Source organism: Octopus bimaculoides, chromosome 25, assembly GCF_046866305.1.
Source record: "Octopus bimaculoides isolate indiv1 chromosome 25, ASM4686630v1, whole genome shotgun sequence".
NCBI classification, from domain to species: Eukaryota; Metazoa; Mollusca; class Cephalopoda; order Octopoda; family Octopodidae; genus Octopus; species Octopus bimaculoides.
In genome coordinates, this window is record NC_142952.1 from 5,829,153 (window position 1) to 5,856,652 (window position 27,500).

A 27,500-nucleotide genomic window follows, 5' to 3' on the forward strand; every position below is an offset into this window, starting at 1 on the left:
GTATGGATTTGTTTGAATTAGTATGACTTGTTTATTATTTTTTTTTTTGTGTAACTCTAACAAGGATAATAATATTATTAACATCATAGTCATATTATTAGCTGTAGTAATATTAGTGGTAGTAGTAATAGGAATGGTAAATAATAATATTATCTTTATTATTGGAATAAAAGGCAGCAGACTGGCAGAATTGTTAACATGATGGACAAAATTCTTAGCGGCATTTCGTGCATCCTTAAGTTCTGAATTCAAATTTTGCTGAGGTTGACTTTGTCCATCATCCTTTCTTGGGTTGATGAAATAAGTACCAGTTACGCACTGGGGGTTGATAAAATCAACCACCCTTTTCTCGCCGAAATTTCAGGCCTTATGCCTATGGTAGAAAGGATGATTATTATTGTTAGTATTGAGCTGGCAGAATTGTTAGCACACCAGGCAAAATGCTTTGTGGTATTTTGTCCACTTTTACATTCCGAGTTCAAATTCTGCCAGGGTTGACTTTGCCTTTCATCCTTTTGAAATCAATTAAATACGTTACATACTGGGGTTGTTGTAATTGACTTTCCCCCTCCCCGAAATTCCAGATCTTGTGCGTATAGTAGAAAGGATTATTATTATTATTATTATTATTATGATCAACTCTCAGCAGTTAATAAAAGAAAGATTATTAACTATTATGATATGGTTAGGTGACAGTTTGGCAAAATCATTAGATCCTTTGGAAAATATGACCCCTAGATCTTGACATTTTGAGTTCAGATCTCATCCTTCTTCAGCTGATGAAATGAAGTGCCAGTCAAGAACTAAAGTTGGTTTAACTGACTCCCCTTCCTGTTAAAATATCAGTCCTTGTACGTATGATAGAAACAGATATTATTACCTTTATACCATTGTAATTTGAATTTGTTCAATGGATCAGGTACTATCTGTACATGCTTTTGTCCACTTCTGAAGCTCAACTGACTCAGGAGAGTTCTGCCCCAAAGCCTCAACAGCACGCTACTTTCATTTTCAAATGGCTAGTGCCAGTGACAAGGCATTCTTGTGGTCAGGTAGATTTAGATTAATTTAAAGCAGGAAGTTTGTATTGTAAAACGAAGTAAAGGTAGTCTTAGGCAAGTTTATATCAAAAGAATTAAAGTTGATCTTTTAGCATAAATATTTCTGAAAGGCTAGGACTATGAAATGGAAGAGTAAGGTCACTAGTTTGCTCAAGTCTTAATTGTGTATTCAAATTCTTCTGAAAAGAAATGCTCCATTTAATTGGATAATTTAAAGACGGAACAAAAAAGAAAAGAAAAATCCACATTGTTAATTAGTAATATTTTTATTAGTACTTTGAAAATTTTAATCACTCTCAGGATTAAGTAAAAATAAAAGTTAATTACAGTGTTTAAAACAAATTGCAACTGAAACAACATTAAATCCCTTTATGATTACATTTCTGATGAAGAGACTGATGTGTTAGAATTAATTATCAATGTAATTACTCAATAAACGATATTTCATCAGGAGTTTTATTCCGATATCTTCATATATTTTAGCTTCATATAATCAGTGTGTATTATCTTATTTTGGTACAACTGAAATGTTATATTTATTCATGTTTAGAATAATAATTTGATTAATATTCGTTTAGATATCAGAAATTTAGCATGGCTAAGTCTTAAACAGGCTTCTATTAAAAGGGGTTAAATTTGGACATTTTTTTTTCCCCCACCACAAATTCTTGCCGTTAATATTCCAATGTTGTTTGTCACTATAAGAAGGAAATTGAAATTTCTTCAGAATAAGTTAGGTGGAAAAATATCAAAATATTTCATCTCAGAGTTTAGATTACATTATTTGTTTCACAGTTTTTCAAAGCTCATCATCGTTAATGTAATTTTCTTTTTCTTAGATACCTAAATCCAAACTAAATAAAAATTTAGGTTCTCATATTTTTAAGGTCCACAAACTTAAATTTATATATATTTTTCAATATTGGTGTTTGTATGCATATATGTATATATACACATACACACATATATATATTTACTTCTATGTATGTTTGTGTGTATGTATGATATATATATATATCTGCACAGTCATGTAGTTGTGTGTGTATGTATGTATATATATATAAATATATATATGTTACATATATGCATATATACGTATATGCCTTAGGAATGCATATTCTTATGAACACAGGGAAATAAAATATTTGGCAAATCCAAGTGGGCATAGCATTTAAAGTTAATATAACTAAATTAGTAACAAAAATTAAATAAAATAAAAATAAAAGGAATATTTAAATATATTGTATATGAAAGCATTGTATTCTTGAAAAATCTTGCACTAGTGTGGAAGTCCTTAAAATGGAAACTTTTGATTCCTCTTTTGACTTCTCTGTTGCATAACATGAATGTCTGTAGAGAAGCAGGCTTTGCATTAATGCAAAATTCTTCAGGAATGTAACACTTTCATAGTATAAGCGATGTTTTTAATTACTTTACTCTAGCATAAGGAAAGGAATTTAGCATTTCTCATTCTTGATATATTTTAAAAAGAAATGTTTTAGAAATATTCAATTTCACAATACCAATAATATATATATGGATATGCATTACATACATATGTGTGTGTGTGTGTGTGTGTGTGTGTGTATATATATGTATATACACACACATACATACATATATATATATATATATATATATATATAATGTGTATATATATATGTGTACATATGTGCACATAAATATATATGTATATATGTGTATGTATATACATATATGTATATGCATGTATGTATATACATATATGTGTGCATATATATATATATATATATATATATATATATATACACACATACATATGCATATGTGTATGTGTGTATATATATATATATATATATATATATATATCCGCACACATATATGTAGGATGTAGGTATGTATTGTGGTGTCTAATGGGACGAAAACTATGAAAACTATTTCAAATACACCACTTGTGGGGGTTGCATTCTTTGAACATTCTTAGGAGAATGTGACATGGAAAAGAATGAATAAAAAAAATGTTAATAACTTCATTATCTGAAAATGTAATTCATTTAAAATTTAAATATAAATGAATATTTATATATGAATATTTAAAAAAAAAATAACCCCATTAATCCATGCAAACAAAAATTCAAAATATTAAACAAAGAGAAAACATCAAATTACAAAATGTAATGAATAAATTCGATGGTATTTAAATATTTTTATGTAATTTATTATTCAGGCTAAATTAGGGTTTTTTTTACTGTTCAAAATAGAGCTCGTTTAATTTTTAGGTGTTCCCCGTATTTTTAAACATTTTATTAATTACTTATTCAAAATATACATAGATGTCTTGATTGTTATATATTACTATCACTCCTTTAATGCTTCTAGAAGTTATAGCAAATTAATTTGTAGTGAATTCTTAAATCGTTGTTAAATGTCATTATTTCTTAGATAATACAAAATGATGAGGTGAAATTATTAATATCTATTCTCTTTTAAATTTTCAGTGCAGTCAAGGACTTATTGTGTATTGTGTGGGTGAATGTATGCATAAACTGAAATTAAAATACATGACTTTTTAATTAATTCATTAAGTGATTAAGTCAGATTAGATGTAGCACAGCATTTGGGGTTACAATTGTATTAATAATAATAATAATAGTAATTGTATTAATAATAATAATAAGGAGAATGTTATGAAAGGATAACCAGTTACATTGCATTTCCATATGTGTTTGCTAACATGTGGAACGGTTTTAATCTTTGAGATCAGGATCGAATGCAGTTATGATTATAGAAATCATCTGAACAATAGTGTTGAAGCAACAGTGAATAATTATATGACCCCAGGTTCAAATCCTAGTGCTGGTATTGTGATGTATGTTGTTTAGTGAAAGGTTGTTTCGTCTTTTTAGGCTCAGGTTAGTATCTCTTATCTGGGACATTTGTAGCTATATTGGAAGAGAGTACACACTATAATGTGTTTGGCATTAGGAAGGGCATCTAACCATAAAAATCCTGCCAAAGTGGGTATTGGAGCACAAGGCATTCTTTGGGCCTGGGAGATTGTTTCAAACCAGCCAGCCCTTGCCAGTATGGAACATGAATGTTAAATGAGGAGGATGATGATGATGAGGAAGAGGAGAATACCAGTTCAGACTTACAGTCAAAGATGACCAAAGTTATGATCAGTAGCACTGGAGCCTTTGGTTAAAGAACATACTTTTACAGCTGAACAAACTGGGGTAGTGTGAAATTAAATGTTTTACCCAAAGACACACATGCACTACCTGGTTGAAGAATGGAACTCGTGGCCTTATGACTGTGTACCAAATGAAAATATTGAAAGGAGATGCATTAAAATATGTACTAAGCTCAAGTTAATTGACTATGGTGAGACAGCAGCATGGCAGGACTCCATTGAATGAGATAAAAAAAAAAAAGATATAAATGAAAGGAGACAATGCACCAAATGATAACAAGAAGGCCAGTAGTATATTAAATGAAAATAACCATCAAGTCATCATCATCATCATCATTTTAATGTCTTTCATGCTTGCATGGGTCAGATGGACTTTGTTGAAGCTGGTATTTTTATGACTGGATACTCTTCCTGTTGCCAACCCTTACCCGTTCAAAAGCATGATAGTATTTGGCCAGACATCTTTCTCATTGAAGACTGGAAATATGGGACAACACTCGTATGACAGTGACACTTGTCTGTAACTATTACGTGGTGTCCAGACTGGATGGTCACATCTGGAACATAATGTCAATAGATATAGTCCTTGATCTAACATGGCAGCCTTTGAGTAGTTGTTCAGCTTACTAGAGGAAGCTGAGAAACTTCACTCAGATTACATCCTACCGTCTTAGCTGATGTGAAGGGGCATGTAAGATTGTGGTTTCAAATCCTGGACCAGGTGACGCAATGTGTTCTTGAGCAAAACACTTCATTTCATATAGCTCCAGTCCACTTAGCTGGCAAAAATGAGTAATCGTGCAACAGGCCGGTGTCCCATCCAGTGGGGAATATATATTTGCCATGGAAACCAAGGAAACCAGCCCTGTGAATCTCCATGACTGCGAAAGGATTTAAGCTGAATCCGCCACCAAGATAAAAACATGGCACATTGGACGATATACACCGAATGGAATACTTTTGAGCATAAGACTATGCAATCAGAGCAGATGCTGGGACCTGCTTTATAAGCTAATATCCCTGTTTGTGGATGCCATAAAATGCACCTAAATCTCATCCTGAAATTGCATGCCGTCCAAAAGACAAACAAAGAATTGATGGTTGCAGCTGGACTGTACAGTCTTGAGTGGCCTTGGGCTGAACAATAAGATGACAAATGACCACAATAAGTCAATGTGAGACTGCACTGGATTTTGCCGTTAATCTTTCCGAATAATTGTTTTCTGAAAATAAAGCCTTCTTAAGTAGTGAATTACAGAATAGAAGACATTTATAGAAAATGAATTATAAAGAAATATATTTTAATACGTGTGTGTGTGTGTGTGCATACATGCATGTATGTATAAGTATAGACATTTGTGTGTGAGTGAGTGTATAGCGATATATATGTTTGTATGTGTATATACATACATATGTACATGTTCATATATGTATATATATGTGAGAATATGTATATATATATATATATATATATATATATATATATATATATATATATATATAGCTATATATTTACATGTGTATGTATGTATACATGCTTGTGTGTATACATACATATATATGTCTATGCATTTATATATATACATATACTAAAGAATATGCACATATCTGCACCTATATATATATATGTATGTATGTGTATATGTGTGTGTGTGTATGTAAATAAATATATATATATATATATATAAATATATATATACATATATAAATATATATATAAATATATATATATAAATATATATATATATAAATATATATATATATAAATATATATATATATATATAAATATATATATATATAAATATATATATATATAAATATATATATATAAATATATATATATAAATATATATATATAAATATATATATATAAATATATATATATATATATAAATATATATATATATAAATATATATATATATAAATATATATATATATATATAAATATATATATATATAAATATATATATATATAAATATATATATATATAAATATATATATATATAAATATATATATATATAAATATATATATATATATATAAATATATATATATATAAATATATATATATATATATATAAATATATATATATATAAATATATATATATATATATATAAATATATATATATATAAATATATATATATATAAATATATATATATATATAAATATATATATATATATAAATATATATATATATAAATATATATATATATATAAATATATATATATATATATAAATATATATATATATATATATATAAATATATATATATATATATATATAAATATATATATATATATATATATATATATATATATATAAATATATATATATATATATATATATATATATATATATATATATATATATATATATATATATATATATATAAATATATATATATATATATATATATATATATAAATATATATATATATATATATATATATATATATAAATATATATATATATATATATATATATATATAAATATATATATATATATATATATATATATATATAAATATATATATATATATATATATATATATATATATATATATATATATATATATATAAATATAAATATATATATATATATATATATATATAAATAAACATGCATATATGCATAATGTTTGTATGTATGTGTGTAAGTGTGTCTCGTTATATATATGTATACATATACATATATACATATTGACATGCATATGTATGTAGTCTTTAGTTATTTAGGGCTGATAAAAGGAATGAAAACACTTTATGGAATAGTCCTAGCAGAGTTCATATTTAAAAGTCCAAAATTTAAGAATTAAACTTAGAAAGAATAACAAATTTTATATAGATTCTAAACAACACAATAAATTTTTAATTAATTTTCTTTAAGAGTTATAAAATACATTTTTAACTATATTTTTTTACTCAATTTTCTATCTTTTTTTCTAATATATATATATATATATATATATTTTTAGATATTTATATGTATATATATATACTTATATACTTTTAAATTTTTTTTTTTTTTTTGAATGTGTGTCTTCTAAAACTGCTATGATTTCTAAACTAGGTGAACAATGCCACTGCCCGTGTTATGACCAAAAAAGCCGTTAACCCCGCAATTCCAAATGGTAAGGTACCGTTTTGTTCTTGTCTCTTTGAAGAGCAGAACAGAACAACACATAAAACAAGCAGCAATTTTTAATAAGAAAGAGGACAAAAAAAAAAATTGAAGGACAACAGTTATTTTAATGAGAAATGAGATTTTGATGGGGTTGGGGGGCAGAATTTGAGAAATTGGGTAACAAAAAGCCAAGAAAATACTAAATTTTCTTTTTACAAAATCCAAAACACAAATATTTACCCTCCTCCTTTCCATCCGTGACCATCTCCATAGACCACTGGAGAAGAAAAAAATTGACTAATCAACAGACAAGAAAAATCTTTATTCGAAGTTTGGTAATACTGACTCTTTTACCCCCTGCCCTGGTCTTTTATTCTGAATTTTTTTTTCTTCCTCACCCTGTAATTCCAGCTGAACCATTCCTTACTTCAAGAGAAACAAGCCACCTGTTCGTATATAAAAAAAAAAAACAACACAACAACAACCTCCCTTTCCATGCAATAAGATTCATCTCTACTCCCCATTCTCTGACAAGAATCTTTTAAATATAATTCTATATATTTATATATAATTTTTCTTAGTTTTTAATTTTTTTTTTGTTCCCTTTAGTATTCAGTTTTAAACTAAGATCAATTATCTAACCTTTTCAATACCATAAAATAAAATAGATTTCCTTTTTTTTTTTAATCTACAATATAATGAATTTAGTAAAAATAACTGTCGTTATTAAATTAGTGCTTGGAGCATAAATTAATGTAAAATTTAGATCACTTTAAAACAGGACTTTCATATCTAGAGTCAGGTACGATCTCAGATGGGTTTGTATAAAAAGGGCCAAATCATTTAACCCTTTAGCGTTCAAATTGATATGTCAAAAGTAATCCTTATTCATTTACGTTTTTAAAACTTAATCTGGTATTATCTTGTAGCTTCAAGAGTTGAAAGATGTAAATGTTTATTTTTAGAATGACATTGTAGGGTAGGTGTGAGATGCTGGTTCTGGCCAGTTTGAGCATAAAATGAGTAGAATATTTGGGCCGAATATAGCCGGTTTAAACACTATGGAAACATTCTAATATGTGTTTTTTAAATTTCTTAATCAAACAGTAAATTATTTTTTGGTAATTGTCAGTTATTTATAGGGTTAAATAAACAAAGATTATTCTTACTATAAAAATGAAACTTTACTGGATAATATAGCTTTGCAATGAATATGCTTGATAACTTCCATAAAAATATAAGTTATAAATGTAAATTTTATCTGACTTGAACTATTAAACAAGGGGTTCAGGTGGGTATCTGTGCTTTTTTTTTTCCTACGTGCATATAATATACACCAGCACGTCCTTCTATGGCTGGCATGTCAGCTACATGGTTAGCTATTTTGGGAATGACAGTAAATATGTTAGCTTTAATGAGTGTATAGGAAAACATTATAAGCTTTTAGTTAAAATCGAATTAATATTAATAGTTAAGTATTGATATGTTCAAGATTCTCTTAAATAATGAGATGAACTGATTCCTTGAGAGAATTTCAAGAGAAAAAAAATTTCAGAAATATTAAACAGATATTTATTGTATATTGTATGTGTGTGTGTGTATGCTTGTGTATGTATAAATATGCTTGACTAAAATTCTTGACTATACAAACTTTTCAGCTAATTAATTAATTCAAAAAATTAATTAAAAAATTTTTTCATTGCATCAAATATCTTTTGTAGCTTTTCCTTTTTGTTACTAAATTGAAAATGATCTTTTTTTTTGTGTTTGTGCTTGTGACGATATGTCATATATTTAATATATGTGTGTATATATATATATATATATATATATGTGTGTGTGTGTGTGTGTCTGTGTGTATGTTTGGCATAATATGCATATGTGATATGTATGGAATATATAATATGTATTTCTTAGTTTTATAATGGCATGGCACAAATTACCTTTTCAATATTTAGTTATGTCTAGTGATGTTCTTTCTAAGTTCACCTCCCTTGAAAATCTACTCTGCATTGCAACCTCTCAGGGTCGATTAAATGGGTATCAGTAATATACTGGGATTCACTTTAATCGTCCTTTTGCTCCTGCAATATTCTTTGCCTTGTGCCATTGTTAGAAATCATTATATTATATATATGTCTCAATACATATGAATGCTATATATACACTCATATATATAAATATATATCTTCATCTATATATGTTATATATATATATAATATATACACATATATATAATGTAATATATATTATATCTATAATGTATATATATTTATATATGTATGTATTTTTGGCTGTATATATTATGTAATGTGTATACGTGTGTATTGTATTATATCATATATATATATATGTATATATATGCACATATATGTATGTACTTGCGTATGTTCTCAACAACTCAAGTGATATTTGGTGCTATTGAAAAGTATTAAATCGCATGTTTGTATAGTTATGAATTGAATGCTGCATATTTATATACACATCTCTATATACATTACATACATACATAAATACACTGGCCTTTGTTAATTATTAATGCTCAATAGCTGAAATGAAATTTTAGCCACTCTTCTAATCGTATTAGATTTTGTCTTTCATGATTTCAGTAACATATATTTTTATTATTATTATTATTATTATTATTATTCTAGTTTTGTTATATCTCTCTAATATTTTTCCACCAATGGTAAAATGGCTCTTTATACAATACAGCCATCACTTTGTATTTGCGATTACTATTAGGAATAGGATTGCTGTTGGAAGAAAATGTGACATTTTGAGTCTGTGAATTGTGTCCAGCTAAGGTAATGTCTGTTCTTTGAACTGCTGTATGCAAGCCAGTAGAAACTAGATATAAATTTTTTTGATATTAGTCTGTGCCAGCAGTATTTAATTCTCATACTGAAGATTACTATGAGGTATATCCAAAGATTTTAACCATCATTGTGTTCATAAATTGATTAATTTTACTAATACATGAGGCAGTCATAAAAATCTCTCATGTCAGGCTGCTTGATAAACATGACAGAACTTTTGAATGTTTCATATGCCTTAGTAAATTTAATTTATTTAATTAATTCATGAGTTCACTGATGACTAAAATCTTCTGAGTAAATTTCGTAGCAATCATTCAGATATATAATTTATAAAGTCAATTTCCTAGAATCCAAATTAAATAAATGAAAACTTTCAATGTTTAAATTAATTAAAATAAAAACATAAAATATTTCTACAGCCTTAGTTTTAAGCATTGGCAAAACACCAAGAATTCTTGTCTGGGAGACAAGATAGGTTAGAACATAATAATTTGGGTACTTAGAACATAGTAAACTTTGGTTTAATGGTTAACATAGTCATCAGGATTACAACAGACACTTTTGGTTCATGGTGCATTTCCAGTATGCATTTCTGCACATATTTTGTCCACCTTAGGCTTGCACTTATGAAGAGCATTCTTGAATTGAATTTAATGTTGTATTGTTACTAGAAATCTCATTGGCTGTATCATCTAAAGAAATTATGTAAGTGTTCATAAAAAAACAGAAACTAGTATTGTTTTAAGAAAAAATAAATTTTAAAGTTTTTAATGTAAATACACTTAAAGTAAGGTATTCTAGAAATTTCTAGATTAAATTCCTTGAAAGTGGGTATGTAGGGGGGAAAAAAATATTGGGAAGTACAGAATTCTTAAGCAAATAATAGAATTTAAGAAATATAAAATATAGGAAGAAAATCTGTTAAACTAAATAGATCAAATTAATTTGTTGTAAATGAATTTTCGACTTTTACAAATTTTTAAAGAATTATTAATATCTATCTGAATGATTTTTTTTTTTTTTTTTTTGCTAATCTTACAGAACTAAGTAATTATACTCTGACTAACAAATTTTACTTAATCTACCATCTGATATATATGTATATGTGCGTGTGTGTGTGTGTATATATATATATATATATATATATATATATATATATATATATATATACACACATACACAAACATATACATATATAAAATGGAATGATTTAAAAAATGAAACAAGAAAGAAATTTATATATATAAAAATACTTCTAATTTTACCAATTCTTTTCAAATTATTAAACCATTTTTCTTTTTTGGACTTAACGTTTTTCTAATTTTTTCTTTTCTTTTTTTTACACTTCTCTTTCTGTCTATCTCTATCTCTCTCTCCATATAGTAATATTAATTAATTGGTAGTTTTATTTATTTTTTTTTTTTGTGAATGTGGCTGATTATCAGATTGAGCTACTCAATTATTTCTTTATTTTAATTTAATTTTTTTTTTTATTCCTTTCTTAAGTTTGATCCGTCTTATCTTAAATGAATGTGTGTACGCATGTTAGCTATTTTAATGCCTACACATGTCACCCTGTCCTCATCATTCAATGCAAGAATGCAAGACAATGTTTTATTTTTTATTTAATATTTTTCAACTTCCTTTCCTTTCTTTCTCTCCCTTCCCTTGCCCCCTACTGTCTTGATATCCTTTCAAAAGATTTAAAAATTTAAAAGAATTCTTACATCAGCAAAGACGGAAACACTCACTTACTCTCTTAAATTCCTTTTCTTCTTATTTTTTTTTTTACTGCAATATTTACTCATTTCTGTTATGTTTCAGTTAATTTTTAAAATAATATAAGAATTTGAAAGACAGTTTTAGGAAAATAACTTAACATGAAACACAGCAAATAATTCCAATATCAAAATTACATAGAACATGCAACAAATTTAAATATGAAAAGTACTTGAAAATTAGAAAAAAAAACATAGTTATCATTGAACCATAAGTGGCCTTAAGTGATTTGCCTTCAAAATGAACACATTTGGGACACAATGTAAGAAAACAAATATTGCATAAAATTCATAAGAAATATTAGATTTAGATGTAAAAATAACTTTAACATTAGAGGTTTAGTATTATAAAACTGAAGCTATTCTGAAGTAGGCTGGTGTTAAAAGATAGGAACTGAGATTAATACGTATAGAAGTATATGTAACAAACAGAAGAACAGAGGTACTGGTATAACATTTATTCCTTACCTACAGCTGTTTCTATAGCTTATGCTTATGAGTCAAATCATTTAACAATTAGGCAAACATTAATATAAGCAATGACTATATAATGTTATATATTATATAATGTAAAAGTAATTTCAAATAAATTAATAATATAGTTAATAATTAAATGTATACATGATATTTATTATAGTTAATAATGTAATGTTTGAAAGAGGTGATGTATATAATGTGTGATTAGATCTAATTCATATATACATGACTGTAAGTGTAATTATTTGCAGTATTTGTGAGAAGTTTACTGGCACATCTATACTTTATAAATAACCAGAACAAAATGTCACATCCATGAGACAAGAATGAAATAATGTGTTTGACTAAGTTACTTGTGTATATATTCTGAATTAAAATTGTACCAATGGAGACTTTGCTATCCATTCTTCTCATGGCAGTAACATACCAGTTATCTGCTATGCTCGTTTATATTGACCAGTGTCTCAACTAAATTTCTGTTTTTTTTACCTAGGTGAGAAGCCATTTTCTAAATTCCATCTGAATTTCCATAAATGATATACAGGCTTCTTTTAATGCTACTCTATATTTGTCTCATCTTCTTATAATGGATAAAAGCAATCTGATAGCTTTGCCCTTCTATTATGAAGAGAAACCTTTTGATATATAAACACATGTATAGATGTGTGTATTTTGGTATATATATATATATATATATATATATATATATATATATATATATATATATATATATATAGGTGCATAGGTTAGGGTATCCAGTTCAAGGTCGTATGGTTTTGAATTTGATTCCTGGTGATGTGTTGTGTTCTTATGCAAGACTCTTCATTTCACATCGGTCCAGCCCACTCAGCTTGCAAAACTGGGCTGTATTTGTAATCCAAGGGCTGGCCTTGTCACATTGTGTGTCACACTGAATCTCCCTGCAAACTACATTAAAGGTATGCATGTCTGTGGGCTACTCAACCACTTGCACATTAATTTCATGAGCAGGCTGTTCTGTTGATCAGATCAACTGGAACACTGGTTGTTGTAACCATGGAGTGTTACTCAAATATGTATATGCATACATTCGCTGTGTGTATGTGCATAGACATGTATTGAGTACATCTAATTATTTCTCTTTAAAATATATGATAGATTTGATCATTTATAGGATAAACAAGGAATTCAACAGAAATTGGCATTAAGATAGGTGGCCTATAAACTCCCTCAACTTTTAAGTCGAGGAATACAGCAAACCAGTCTGTTTTTTTTTTTAATTTACATTTACACTATGCCCCCTACTTTTTTAACTTTCACTTTCTTCCCCCCCTTTCTCATTTTATTGACCATGTCCAGTTTACCTGCCTTCCTACCTCTCCCTCGTCACTTCCTTAGACTTGATTCTAAATTTCTGCCCCTTCTGCATCCATCGACATGTATTGGAGACAGATAGACACGAAGCAGACCTGGTTAGTAAGGGTATATTACTGATCGACAAAAGGACTTTGATAAACTTAGTTGATTGACTGATTAACTTAACAACTACGCAAACATCTGATTGATTAATTGGTTAAATGATTGACCAATTAATTAACATGAATAAAAGAAGCGAAATAGATACAGTACATGTGTTTACTATTGACATAATAACCCTTCCAAGTTTGCGTATTTCGACAAATTGACATTCAGTTTAAGTGGATAAAATCTATAACAGTATATACACTCTACAATAATACATATACCCTCTGCCCCTCCCCTTAAAAAACATCTGAAAATTTAAAACCAACAACAAACATATCTGATTTTAATTGGTGCATCATTCTGTGTCCGTGTGCCTAGTTTTTCTACGTCAATGCCGTCTGCTGCATGTTATATGTGATGTTCCGTTCTGCCTTGATTAAACAACATTTTTTTTCTTATTATACATATATATATATATACATATATATATATATACATATTTTTTTCTTTATTGACAATTCATTATCCCGCGTTTGTATCTGTATGTGTATGTATATATATATATATATACATACATATATATATATATATATATATATATATATATATATATATATATATATATATATTTTATGAATGTGTGTGAATATATATGTGTGCACACATGTATAGACACACATGCATGTATATATATATATATGCATACACATACACTCATACACACAAACATATATATTTACATATAATTATGCACTTAAACATGTATATCTGCATACACATGTGTGTATATATATATGTACATATATATGTATATACTCATGTGTGTATGTATATCTATCATAAGTAAGTTGTTATCTTCAATTCAAATTTGGAGAAAAGTAATACTTTAAAAACACGACCTAAGTATGTAACATATATATACATACATATATATACATACATATATATATATATATATATATATATATATATATATATATATATATATATATATATTGTATATATATATATATAAAAATTTTTATCTTTGTAAAAAGAAATTTATTAGGGAGGAAAGTTAATTTAGTTTTACACTTACATATGTATACACGTTCACGTGTGTATATGGATTGTGTATGTGTGCATATATATATATATATATATAAACATATATATATACACATGTACACATAGGTACATAAATAAAATATACGATAAATGATCTTGACATCATTTTTTTTTAACAAGAAAACTTATGGAAGGTTTCATAAAAAAAAAATATTTTCTGCATTTTTTTTTTTTTTTTCATATAGCCCCGTTGTATCTTGCTTGTGAAACCTCGAACTTTTTAAATTTGATTTTGTAATTTTTTTCTTTACCAGTATTTTAGTATTTATTCTTTTTCTTGGTACACACTGTTGATATAGCTTATCTCTTAACTCGTAATATTTTAACCCTTTTTTTTTTTCCTAAACATAGCAATGAATGAATAAATCTCTCCAGTATGTTTTTTTCTACTCTTTTCTTCTTGATTTTAATATTACATACTCTGCTACATCTTCTCCTTGCATTCACTTTGTCTTTTCAACATGTTTAATTCAATTCATTTGAGTTTATTTCTTTTAAATATGTTGCCATTTCTAATTAGCTAATTAAGTTTCTACAGTTCCTTCATTTAATTATTGTTATTAACAAACCCTAACACAAAATTGTAAACTGCCCTTGTGATGCTCATCCCTCTCATCTGAAGCCTTTGTGACAAATAAAAGAAATCTTAGCTGCATTTCATCTGCGTTTACATTCCAGGTTCAAATTCTGCTGAGGTTGACTTTGTTTTTTCATCCTTTTGGGGTCGATAACATAAGTACCAGTTGAGCACTGAGGTCAGTGTCATCAACAAGGCCTCCTCACAAAATTTCAGGCCATATACCCATAGGAGAAGGGATTTTTATTATAATCATTATTATTGGCAAGCGAACAGAATTGTTAGCATGCCGAGTTTGAATTCTGCCGAGGCCGACTTTACCTTTCAGGGTTGATACAATGAGTACCTAGCTGAGCACTGGGGTTAATGTAATTTATTAGCCTCCTTGCCCAAAATTTCAGGCTTTGTGTCAATAGTGGATAGAATTATTATCATCATCATCATTATGGCAAGGTGGTAGAACCATTGGCACTTCTGACCAAATGCTTAATGGTACATCTTCCAAGCCTTTACCTTCAAAGTTCAAATATCTCTCAAGTCAACCTTACCTTTCATTCTTTCAGGATCAATAGAATAAGTACCAGCTGAGCCCTGGAGTCGATTTAATTAACTTACCTCCTCCCCTAAAATTTCTGGCTTTCTGCCAAAATTTGAAGCAATCATCATCATCATCATAGAATGGTTAGATTCCTAGATACTGTAAATTCTTTGCAGTGTTTCTTCCAGCTCTTTACATTCTGAGTTCAGGTTCCAACATTGTCGGATTTGCCTCTCATCGTTTTCAAATCAGTAAAACAAAGTACCAGTCAGCTCCTGAGGTCATTAGTAGTAACTATCCCTCCCCTCAAAATTTCTGGTCTTATGTCTAAGTCAAAAACCATCTTTATTATACCTTTCTCACTTTATTTTTCTATATTCCACATTAGTTCTTACCTCCTCTCCTTCTCATTCTTAGTTTGTTCTATATTTCTTCTCTCTCTCTCAAAAGTATTGTATCATATCGTCATTAATTAATTTAATTATAATTTTTATATGTTCTTTTTCATTTAAATATAATATATTTTACCATTTTCTGTGTATCATTTTCTATACATCTCTCTTATTTTGTTTCTCCTTATTTATATTCTTTGCTCTTTACCATTTCATTTCATTCCAAATCAAAGAAAGAATGAAACAAAAAGTAAAAAAAAGAAGCCAAAACTCTTTCTTAAAACATTTTTAATTAATAAAATTTGAGATTAATTAATTGAATTTAAAGAAGAATACACACAAAAGTTTTCTTCTTGACTTCTTTATTCATTCATTTCTATTTTAATATGACCATAATAAAGTGTGTGTGTATATATATATATATGTATATATATATATATATATATATGTATGTATGTATTTGCATATGTTCACACACACTTGTATGTGTATATATATATATATATATATATATGTATGTAAACATGAATATATATGTACATACATATATATATATATATATATATATATATATATGCGTGTGTGTGTGTATGCATATTCCTACTTATGTTTGTACACTTGGAACATTTGTTTAATTTAATTTTGACATACTGGCTGATTAGACACGAGTATAATGTATTGAATGTTTCAGCATGTTTTTATCTCCCTCTCTTGATCATTATCCACATCACATTGCCTTGGTCTGTTGGGTATCTTCATTTAGTATTATTATTATTATGATTATTATTATTGTTGTTGTTCTTCTTATTATCATTATTATTAGGCAGTGAGCTAAGAGAATCTTTAGCATGCCAAGCAAAATGCATAGCAGCGTTTTGTCTGTCTTTATGTTCGGAGTTTGAATTTCACGGAACCTGACTGGTATATGTTCCATTTGTTCCTTTTGCTGCACTGTTAATTTAAGGGATGTAAACAAAGCAATACCAACTGGCAAGCAATGGTAGGGTACAAACGCCGACAGAGTCACATATAGATATATACATACGCACATATATACATACATATGGTGGTTGTCTACTCCCTATGCAGAGTTTGACCACCTCCTGTGTACACTGGCATCTGATGTGGCTTTTTAAACCAGACAATATTTTGTTCCACCCATGCTAGCCATTCAACCCATGTTAGTAGCATGGAAGGCGGACGTTAGATGATGATGATGATGACAACTCACATAGATTGCATATCTACTTTGGACCACCAAGAGCTGCAGTTAAGTTCTGATCTTTGGGAAATTTAAAATGTCTTTTGAGGCCTCCATTAGATTTGCAGACCGTATGGCATACATATCATTGATATTATATATACATATGTATACACACACACACACACACACATACAACAGGCTTCTTTCAGTTTCTGTCTACTGAATCCACTCACAGGGCTTTTGCTGGCCTTGGCTATAATAGAAGAGAGATGAAAGCTAATCTTTGTTCTGTATATGTACGTGTATATATATATACACACACACACACACACTCATACATGTTAAGCATGTATACACATGTATATGTGTGTATGTATTTTAATTCATGGTTGTGCAATTACAATTTTATATATATATATATAAACACATATATATATATTTGTGTGTGTCACCTACAAATATGTATGTATGTTTGCATATTTAATTTGTATAATTGCTGCCTACTATTGGGTTGAAGTCAAGAATTCTACCACCCACCTACCTGCCTACCAATATATCTCACTATTTCATTCATTAAATCTTAGCTTCAATAAATCTGCAGCTGTTCTTCTTCGTCAATGGAATGGTTATTTACTTCCTTAGATGTGAATGTATGCCATTGAAATTCACCGCAGTGGTCATGATTCAAAACATTAGCCGTACTGATGGTGTACTTGTGAAAGCCTTACTAAGAGGAAGAACTTTTTCCAATTTCTTTATTTCTCTTCTCTTCTGTTTTCGTCTGTGATGTTTAGTTCCTCGTTTCAATCAAAAGACTTTCGGTGTTTCCATGTGAAGAATTTTCTGCTCTAGGAAATGATTCGTACAGGAAATTGAACCTAATAGGATGGAATGGTTGAAAGATACGTGCTTCCATGATGAAAGGACAAAGTAAATGCTTAATAAAGCATTTGAACATGAGATCAAAAGGAATTCTTAAGATAGGGCCGAAAGACCAAGAGAAGAAAAACCAACCAACCAACTATAACAACAACAATAACTCCCTGCAATAATAATAATAATAATAATAATAATAATAGTAATAGCAGCACCACCATTAGGGACATGCAAACAGTAAATGGTTTATTGGTTAGTAGAGTAAAGTAAGAAAACTTAAGCTGAGAGTTTAAGTAATGTCGTTGGTTAGAATCAAAGAAAGAAATTAAATGTTGGTGAATTTGTATTGCAACAAAAATGAGATAAAACTTTGACTTACTGGCAGACTTTTTCTGGCTATGTAACTTGTAGTGGGGTCACAAGTCAGTTTTTCCATTCCAGACCTCAAAGCGATGATTCTGATCTCTAAGAATTGCATGTTGTATCTTTGGATCTTTGAAGTTTTTGAGGAGACGAAGTGACTTCTTTGAAATTCTAAATTTGTCGACAAACGTAAACTGATAAAATTTTTACACTACTAAGACTCACTGCTTTGTGTTTCTTTGTTTTTATACATGTATATATTATATATTTTTTTGTTTATGTATATACATGGGAGTCTGTGTGTATTATATATATATATATATATATATATATAATATATAATGCATATATAGCAAAAGCTAAATGTTCAAAAATTTCTTTTTTTTGGGAAGCTTTGAAAAAGATTAGGTTGTTATATTTCTCACAGACTTTTATGGCAGTCTCGTTGCTGTTTCTTAACATTTTCCCCCCTTTTTTTTCTTATTCTCTCTCAGGTCACCCACTCTCTGTCCGTTATTATTTTTTTTTACCTTTTACTTGTTTCAATCACTGGACTGTGGCCAAGCTGGAGTGGTGCCTTGAAGTGTTTAGTTAAAGAAATTGTCCTCCATATTTACATTCTGAGTTCAAATTTTGCCAGGGTTAACTTTACCTTTCTTCCCTTTTGGTGGGTGGGGTGGGGGTGGGGGTCGATAAAATAAGTACCAGGCTAACACTGGGGCTGATGTTATCAACTTACATCTTCCCCCCCAAACTTCGTGGTCTTGTTCCAAAATTTGACACTATTATTATTATCATCATCATTATTATTATTATTATTAAGGTGGCGAGCTGGCAGAATCATTAACATTTTGGACGAAATGCTTAGCAATATTTCGCCCATCGCTACGATTTGAGTTCAAATTCTGCCAAGGTTGACTTTACCTTTCATCCTTTCAGGGTCACTAAATTAAGTACCAGTTATGAACTGAGGTCAATGTAATCGATTAGTTCCTTCCACTAAATTTCCGGCCTTGTGCCTATAGTAGAAAGGATCATTACTTTTATTGTTATTATTATTATTATTTCTTATTTCAAATTTGAAACTTACTACGTGGCATACCCATCAGACCAAGTCTTTGCACATTGTAAACAGCATCTTGTTACCAAGAAAAAAATAAATATGTATTTAGAAATTAAATCAAAATACGAATTATGAAAAAGTAAACCAGAGTGAAAAATATGAATGTTGTTTATTTTTCTTGAATTGTAATTTTTCTTTTTGTGGTATTATTTTTTTTATTTTTCATTTTTTTGTTTGATCTGGTCTTGTTGCACAAGAAATGTAGTTGGAAAATGCTATCTCTCATTCATATACATGTGTGTATAAATATATATATATATATATATATATATATATATATATATATATATATATATATATATGTGATATATGCGTGAGATATTAATGTAGTATACAACAATCTGCTCATGTCTGGTTGTGCACAAATATTTTTTTTTTTTGCTAGTTGTCATGAATCTTTTTTTTTTTTTTAATATTCAAATTAATTCAAGAAATCAATTAATTTTTCAACCAATCACTCAGACTACCGACTTAGCTATTTATAGAATCATGTATTTACACACCACATAGATATATGTATGTATATATATATATATGTGTGTATATATATATATATAAATACACACACATATATATATATATATATATATATATATATATATATATATATATATATATATAAATACACACACATATATATATATATATATATATGTATATATATATATATATGTATATATATATATATATGTGTGTGTGTGTGTGTATATGTATGTATGTACGATGCATCTACCTATTCAGTTATAAATGTCATCCACCAAACACACTCTATTAGCAAAAAATATAAATGGTGAAAGAAAGAAGGAAAATACTTGAAGAAATCTTCTTGTAGACTTAGAAAAATATGATATATTCAAAGTTTTATAGCTTTAGATTTTTAGCATATATTTTTGCATATATATATATATATATATATATATATATATATATAATCAAAGATAGGAAGAATAAGCATATGAAAATCAATATCAACAGATCAATATATTTATAAACAGCCCCTGAAGGAAATTAGCATTATTATTATTATTATCGTTATTATTGTATTTAATTTTTTTTATTATTATTATTAACTTCTTTTCCTTTTAGGTGTTTAATTTTTGAAAATATTGGTATTTCTAAGAATTTAACCATATTTCTGCTACTCACACTGAATTTTTACTAGTAAGAGCAATTAGTATTATATATGTATATATATATATATATATATATATATATATATATATATTGAGATTTATTTCCAATAATGAATCAATAGTGTTAATCTTTAATAAGTTTTCAAGGAAGGTCGTTAGGACTTCAGAGAGTATGTTTAAGAAATTTATTTTGGAGGAAAAAGAATCATGAGGAATATGAGAGTAGATAATTACAAATATTATTTCTGTTTAATAGTCTTATTTATATGTTAATGAAGTTAGCGCTTTTAATTAAAATTTTTTGGTACTTTTTACGTATTCTTTTTAAAAGAGTTATTAATGTTGTAAAATTCATTTTCCTCTTATGCTTGTGTATGTGTGCAATGGATAGACATATGTGTATATATATGCATATATACACACATATATGCATACATATATATGCATATATATATATGTCTATATCATATATGTACATGTATATATATGTATATATAAGATATATATATATATATATATATATATATATATATATATATATACATGTATGTACACATAGACATGTGCGTTTGTGTGTATATATGTACACATGTATGTGTGTATATATATATATATATATATATATATATTTATATTTATATACACACACATATGTATATATGTATATATACATATGCATATAGGTTTGTAAACTTTTTATACGTCCCCTTTTATTTCTCTCGAGCCATTTTTAATTTTCGTTTTTCTTTGTGTTTTGTTTTTTTTTGTTTTGTTTTGTTTTGTTTTTGTCTTGTGTGTGAAATAACTTTTTTCGGTTGTTGTATTTCTGTAGCTGCTGCTTTACGAGGTGTGACGTTAACTCGTGGTCGAGCAGCAGCGGCTGTGACGGCACGAGGAGTATACGCCGCAGCAGCGGCAGCAGCAGCATTCAGGCACCCGACGCCCTTGACAACAACTGCAGCAGCTTTACCGTACGCCGCGTAAGTATTTGAGATTACACATTTATCCACGAAGCATCGACTTATTTGCGGTTTCTTTAAAATTCAACCGTATTTCGTTTGCTCAAAATGGTCTTAGTAGTAATAATAATATTTGTTCTATTTAATAGAACACCTGTACTAATCAAATTAGATCAGTTCCTATAATTAACCAATATTTGTTAATCTTTGCATTTCCAGTGAAAGTCATTAGAACTTTTAGAAAATATGATATATCAACCAAAATGGAAAATAATTGTCTTTTGCACATACAAGCACTCCTGCACACACACATATATAGAAGATATATATGTAAGGGGCATGTTGGCCTGCCTGCCTATCTTGCAGGGTGGCATCATTTGAAAGCTAAAATTATACAAAGCGCATTGTAACCAATGATGTATAACAACATCGAATTGTCTGGTCAATCATGTAAAGCGTGTGTATGTGTATGTGTGTGTGTGTATATATATATATATATATATATATATATATATATATATATATATATATATATATATATATATATATATATATATACACACACACGCACACATATCTATATAGTTCATAGATGAGAATCAGATAGAAGACACTTAGTAGTGCTGAAAAATTTAAACCCTTTTGTTACCTTATTTCCGTTGAGATGCTCTGTGTTTCTTTCAATTAATTTTAAATATAACAAAGAATTTAGTAAAATAACTTAGTTATCATTAAGCTAATGCTAGGAACATAAATTGTGACTAAGGTTTGGTGGAAGATTTTAATTCAAAACTTACGAAAACAAAACATTTGTACTACAGAGCCAGATCCAGTTTCAGCCGGTTTGGTAATGAAAGCATTAAACTTGAGTACGTAGAGAAGTAAATCTAGGCACAAGCAAGTTAGACATGTCAATATATAAAATATATTGAATACATGAAATATAAAGAATGTATATATGTGTTTACATACAAAAAGGTTCGACTTAGACAGAGTAGAAATGATATCGAGAATTTAAGGGGGTTGAACAGCTGTTTCTGGGTACTCTGAGGTCCAAAATAATGTTTGTAGATTGATTCCATCGTTGAGTGAGATGAGCATCTGTCTTCAGGGTAGAAATCTTACATTTGAGGTGTTGGTTGAAAGAAGTTCAAAAATGGAATGATTTTGTGGAGAGCTAAGTGTATTAGAGGGAGGAATTGGGGAGGTATTCAGATATATATTCACCATATAATGGGTTTCTCTCAGTCTCCATTGACTAAATTTACTCACAAGGCTTTGGTTGGCTCCGGTCTATAGTGGAAGACACTCATGGTGCCATGCCAAAGGACTGAACCCCAAATTATGTAGTTGGGAAGCAAACTCCTTAACCTCTCTGCCATTCCTTTGAAAATGGACAGGTCTATTTCTTCTCACGAAAGAATGAAAAAGAAAACAAACTAAAAGGCTCTGCAAAAGAGAGAAAGAGAGTACTGTTATTGCTAAAATGTTACTGTTTCATTGATCTGATCCCTATTATTTGCCTTTCAGTGGAGTGTATCACCAAGACCCCTTCTTAGCGACATATGCAGCAGCTGATCGATATCAGGTAAGTAACGCCCTTTAATTCCTACTTGTCTCACCTTTGTAGTGTTGCAATTAATCATGTTTAACCCCAGGCTGATATTCATCCAGCAGGTTTATAATAATAAACCCTTTAACATTTGAACCGGCCATATCCAGCCCAAATATTCTACCTGTTTATGTTGAAACTGGCCAGATTCAGCCTCTCACACCTACCCTTCAATGTCATTCTAAAAATAAACTGTCATATCTTCAAAATATTGAAGCAACAAGATACTCCATGATTAATTTTTTTAAATGTAGATGATAGACCTGCTTTTGCAGTGGACTTGAGCAAATAACACCAGGCACAAAGAAATATTGGGTTTACCCGGTCACCTCTTCATCACCATCTCTGTTTTTCCAAAGAGAATAGCCATGTATCTTCTCTTCTGCAAGACATCCGTTTGGCATAAAGCCACCTCCTTCTATGCTACACCACTCCTTCGCTTGAGGATTTTGTCTTGCAGGTTACTTGGTTACCTCACTGGTGCTGCTGCCATGTAAAATGCACCTCATACATTCTCTGAAGTGGTTGGCATTAGGAAGTGCATCCAACTGCAAAAACAATGCCAAAGCCAATACTGGAGCTCAATACATTCCTCAGGGTTGTCAGCACTTGTAAAACCATCCAACTCATGCCAGCATGGAAAATCAACATTAGACAACGATGATGATGTCCAAGGTGTAATTTAAAGCAGATGTGAATGCTATTTCTAGCAGGTTAAGTAAAAATCTAGAGGTTCTCTTATTTGTCCAGATCTAATTTGCCCATCCTCTTACACCTATCATCATTGTGGTCATCATTTAAAGTCCATTTTCCAAACGTTGTGGTATTCATTCATTTTCTAACATTTTAATTTTCTTTTTTTGCCCTTCGTATTTCAGCTCGTTACAACCCAACCGTATGCAGCTGCAGGCTATGCGGCTGCAACACGCTATGCAATCCCCACTGTAGCAGCGACAGCAGCCACGTACGCGGCTGGGTAAGTTTTATTCTTCAACGTTCTTCCCCTTCTCCCCCCACCCTGCCGACACTTTTTTTCTTGATTATGCAAAAAAAAAAACCCAAAAAAAACAAGTTGTATCTACCACTATCACCATTTCCACCCCCACCCCCACCGCCACTTCGACCAGCACCCCTTTCCACCATTACTTTGGGAAACAAAAAAAAAAAATCCTCACCAATACCAAAATGCTGAAGGACAGAGTTGGGGTGGGGTTCGTGTATCTGTACAAATTATGAAGGTTACAAAAGAGGGTGTACTAGTTTCTCTGTTGATGGAATCAGTAGAGTGGCTGATATGTCTGTTTTCATCACCCTGGGGCCATTCTCTTGATGGTCACTTTGTCTACCAAGAATCTAAGTTAAAATGACCAAGATCTTGATTGATTATAGAATGTTAGTTTCAAATTTTTGGCACAATGCCAGCAACTTCAGGGAAGGGGTAAGTCAACTTATTTCATCGACCTCCAAAAAAAAATGTAAGACAGAGTTGACCATGGCAGGATTTGAACTCAGAGCATAAATACGAATGAAATGCTGTGAAGTATTTTGCCCAGCATGTTAATGATTCTGCCAGCTTGCTGCTTTGAGGAATTACAGAATATTGGTAATGCTGCAAATTGTTAGAATGCACCTTGATTATCTTCTCTGAATGCATGAAGGACAATAACACCTTCTGCCATTAAATTGTCATTAAACTGCGACCATGCTGGAGTACTTACTCTCAACAAATTGACCCTAGTACACATTTATTTTTAAGCCTAGTACTTATTCTATAGTTCTCTTTTGCTGAACTGCTAAGTTACAGGGATGTAAACACACCAACACTGGTTGTTGAGCAGTAGAGTGGGGGACAGAGAGACACAAAGACACAAACGCATAGATGTCTATTCATCTCTCTCTCTCTCTCTGTATATATATATAGACAGGTTTCTTTCAGCTTCCATCAACCAAATCTATTAACAAGGTTTTCGCTAGTGGCGGCCCATGGCTATAGTAGGAGATGCTTGCCCAAGGTGCCATGCAGTAGGGACTGAACCCAAAACCTTGCGAGCCTCATTCTTATTATTTTAGAAGTTTTAATCTGGTCTTAATAGTTTAGCAAGTAATCCTGCCCCTTTCCCTTCCAATGCATCTGTCGGTGGTGGCAGCAGTAGTAGTTGTAGTTGTTGTTGGTGGTGGTGGTGGCGGCGGTGGTGGCAGTGGTAATGGTGGTGGTGGTGGTGGTGGTGGTAGTGGTGGTGTTAGTGGTTCTGCAATTATAGTCTGTTGAACAGTTTGTCAACACACCTCTTTCTCTTCATTCTTTTTCCTTAAATTAATTTATGTTTTGTTTTGTTAGTGTTGTCGTTGTTGTTGTTGTTGTTGTTGTCACCTTCTCCCCCTCCCCTGATTCAACTGTGTCTCTGTCTGTCTGTCTGTCTGTCTGTCTATGTTTATCTTTATATTTAAAATTTTTTTTGCCACATTTTTCTTGATTATTCTCTCTGTCGTTAGGCTGTGATCACTTGTATAAGTGTATATGTATATAGACATATGTGTGTGTGTTGTGTGTATATATGTGTGTTTATATTCATACGTATATGTATATATAATCATATATAAAGATATATGTATCTATATATATGCACACACACATGGATGTGTGTATATATAGATGCACATGTGTATGTGTGTATATATTCATATATACATGCCCATATATGTATGAATATATTTATATGCATACATGCTTGAATATATATACACATACATACATACATATATGTCTGTATGTATGTATGTATGTATGTATGTACAAACACCAAATGATTACACTTGCATACATTCCTATAATGTTTGTCTGTAATTAGATAGGTGTGTGTGTATATATATATATATATATATATATATATATATATATATATATATTATGCTGGCTCATGTTGCTTGCGTTTAGAAAATATACTTCATTGTTTTCAATTGTTAACCCAACCTTCCACATTCTTGCTTTTTATTACAGTAACTCTCTGTGCCTCCCCAATCTTCTCTCTCTCTCTCTCTCTTTCTCTATATCTCTTTCACTCACACTGTACACTACTTCCACCCAACACGCAAACATACATGCATGATCCACAGAATGAGCCTGAATATTAGTTGGTCATATCGCTAGAAATAACAGCTAAGTCTCCCTCAAGTTATATGACTGTCTTCTATGCCAAAAAAATGGAAAACTTTGGATAAGTGTATATATATATCGGAGTATTTAATAAAAAAACAACCACAATTTGATCATAAGCTTACCCTATGATGACTAAAAAAGATGAGCTAACTACATCTATAAAAACATACTTTTAAATTTTCCCTCATCCTCTTGTCCTTCTGTCTTTTTTCATTTCTTGTTCTTGTCCATACTATTCCCCTGTATCCACTCCTTTTCAGTATCCTTCCACCCCTACAATTGCTCTGCTTACAATTTCTGGAAGGGTCATCGGGACAACATCCTCAGTCATCCCTCAGTCATCCCACTTTTTGTTTGGCATTCTTAAATATGTCCAATGAAATCTTTGGATATCATCATTATATATTATCTGGCCGTCTTGTTCTTCGTTTACCTCTATGTCTCCTGCCGGTTGGCTCAGCTTGAAGAATCCATCTTGCGACATTTTAATCACATGTCTGTAGGACTGGAACTGTGGCCTTTCAATGCTGAGAAGAAACGGTTCAATCTGGAGAGACTCCTTATCTCCGAACTGTGC

At 29.7% G+C, this 27,500-nt stretch overlaps 1 protein-coding gene across 6 annotated transcripts in view; it reads left to right on the forward strand.

Annotated features, from left to right (window-relative positions):
• Nucleotides 1–27,500, forward strand: part of LOC106872628 (RNA binding protein fox-1 homolog 2) — a 528,156-nt gene that overhangs the window by 485,136 nt on the left and 15,520 nt on the right. For all 6 annotated transcript variants that reach the window (XM_089341813.1, XM_089341814.1, XM_052976234.2 and 3 more), the window contains 4 exons: nucleotides 7,312–7,372; nucleotides 22,028–22,175; nucleotides 23,685–23,742; nucleotides 24,645–24,742. In XM_089341813.1, the coding sequence (XP_089197939.1) occupies nucleotides 7,312–7,372; nucleotides 22,028–22,175; nucleotides 23,685–23,742; nucleotides 24,645–24,742 (365 nt within the window). The remainder of the gene's footprint in view (nucleotides 1–7,311; nucleotides 7,373–22,027; nucleotides 22,176–23,684; nucleotides 23,743–24,644; nucleotides 24,743–27,500) is intronic.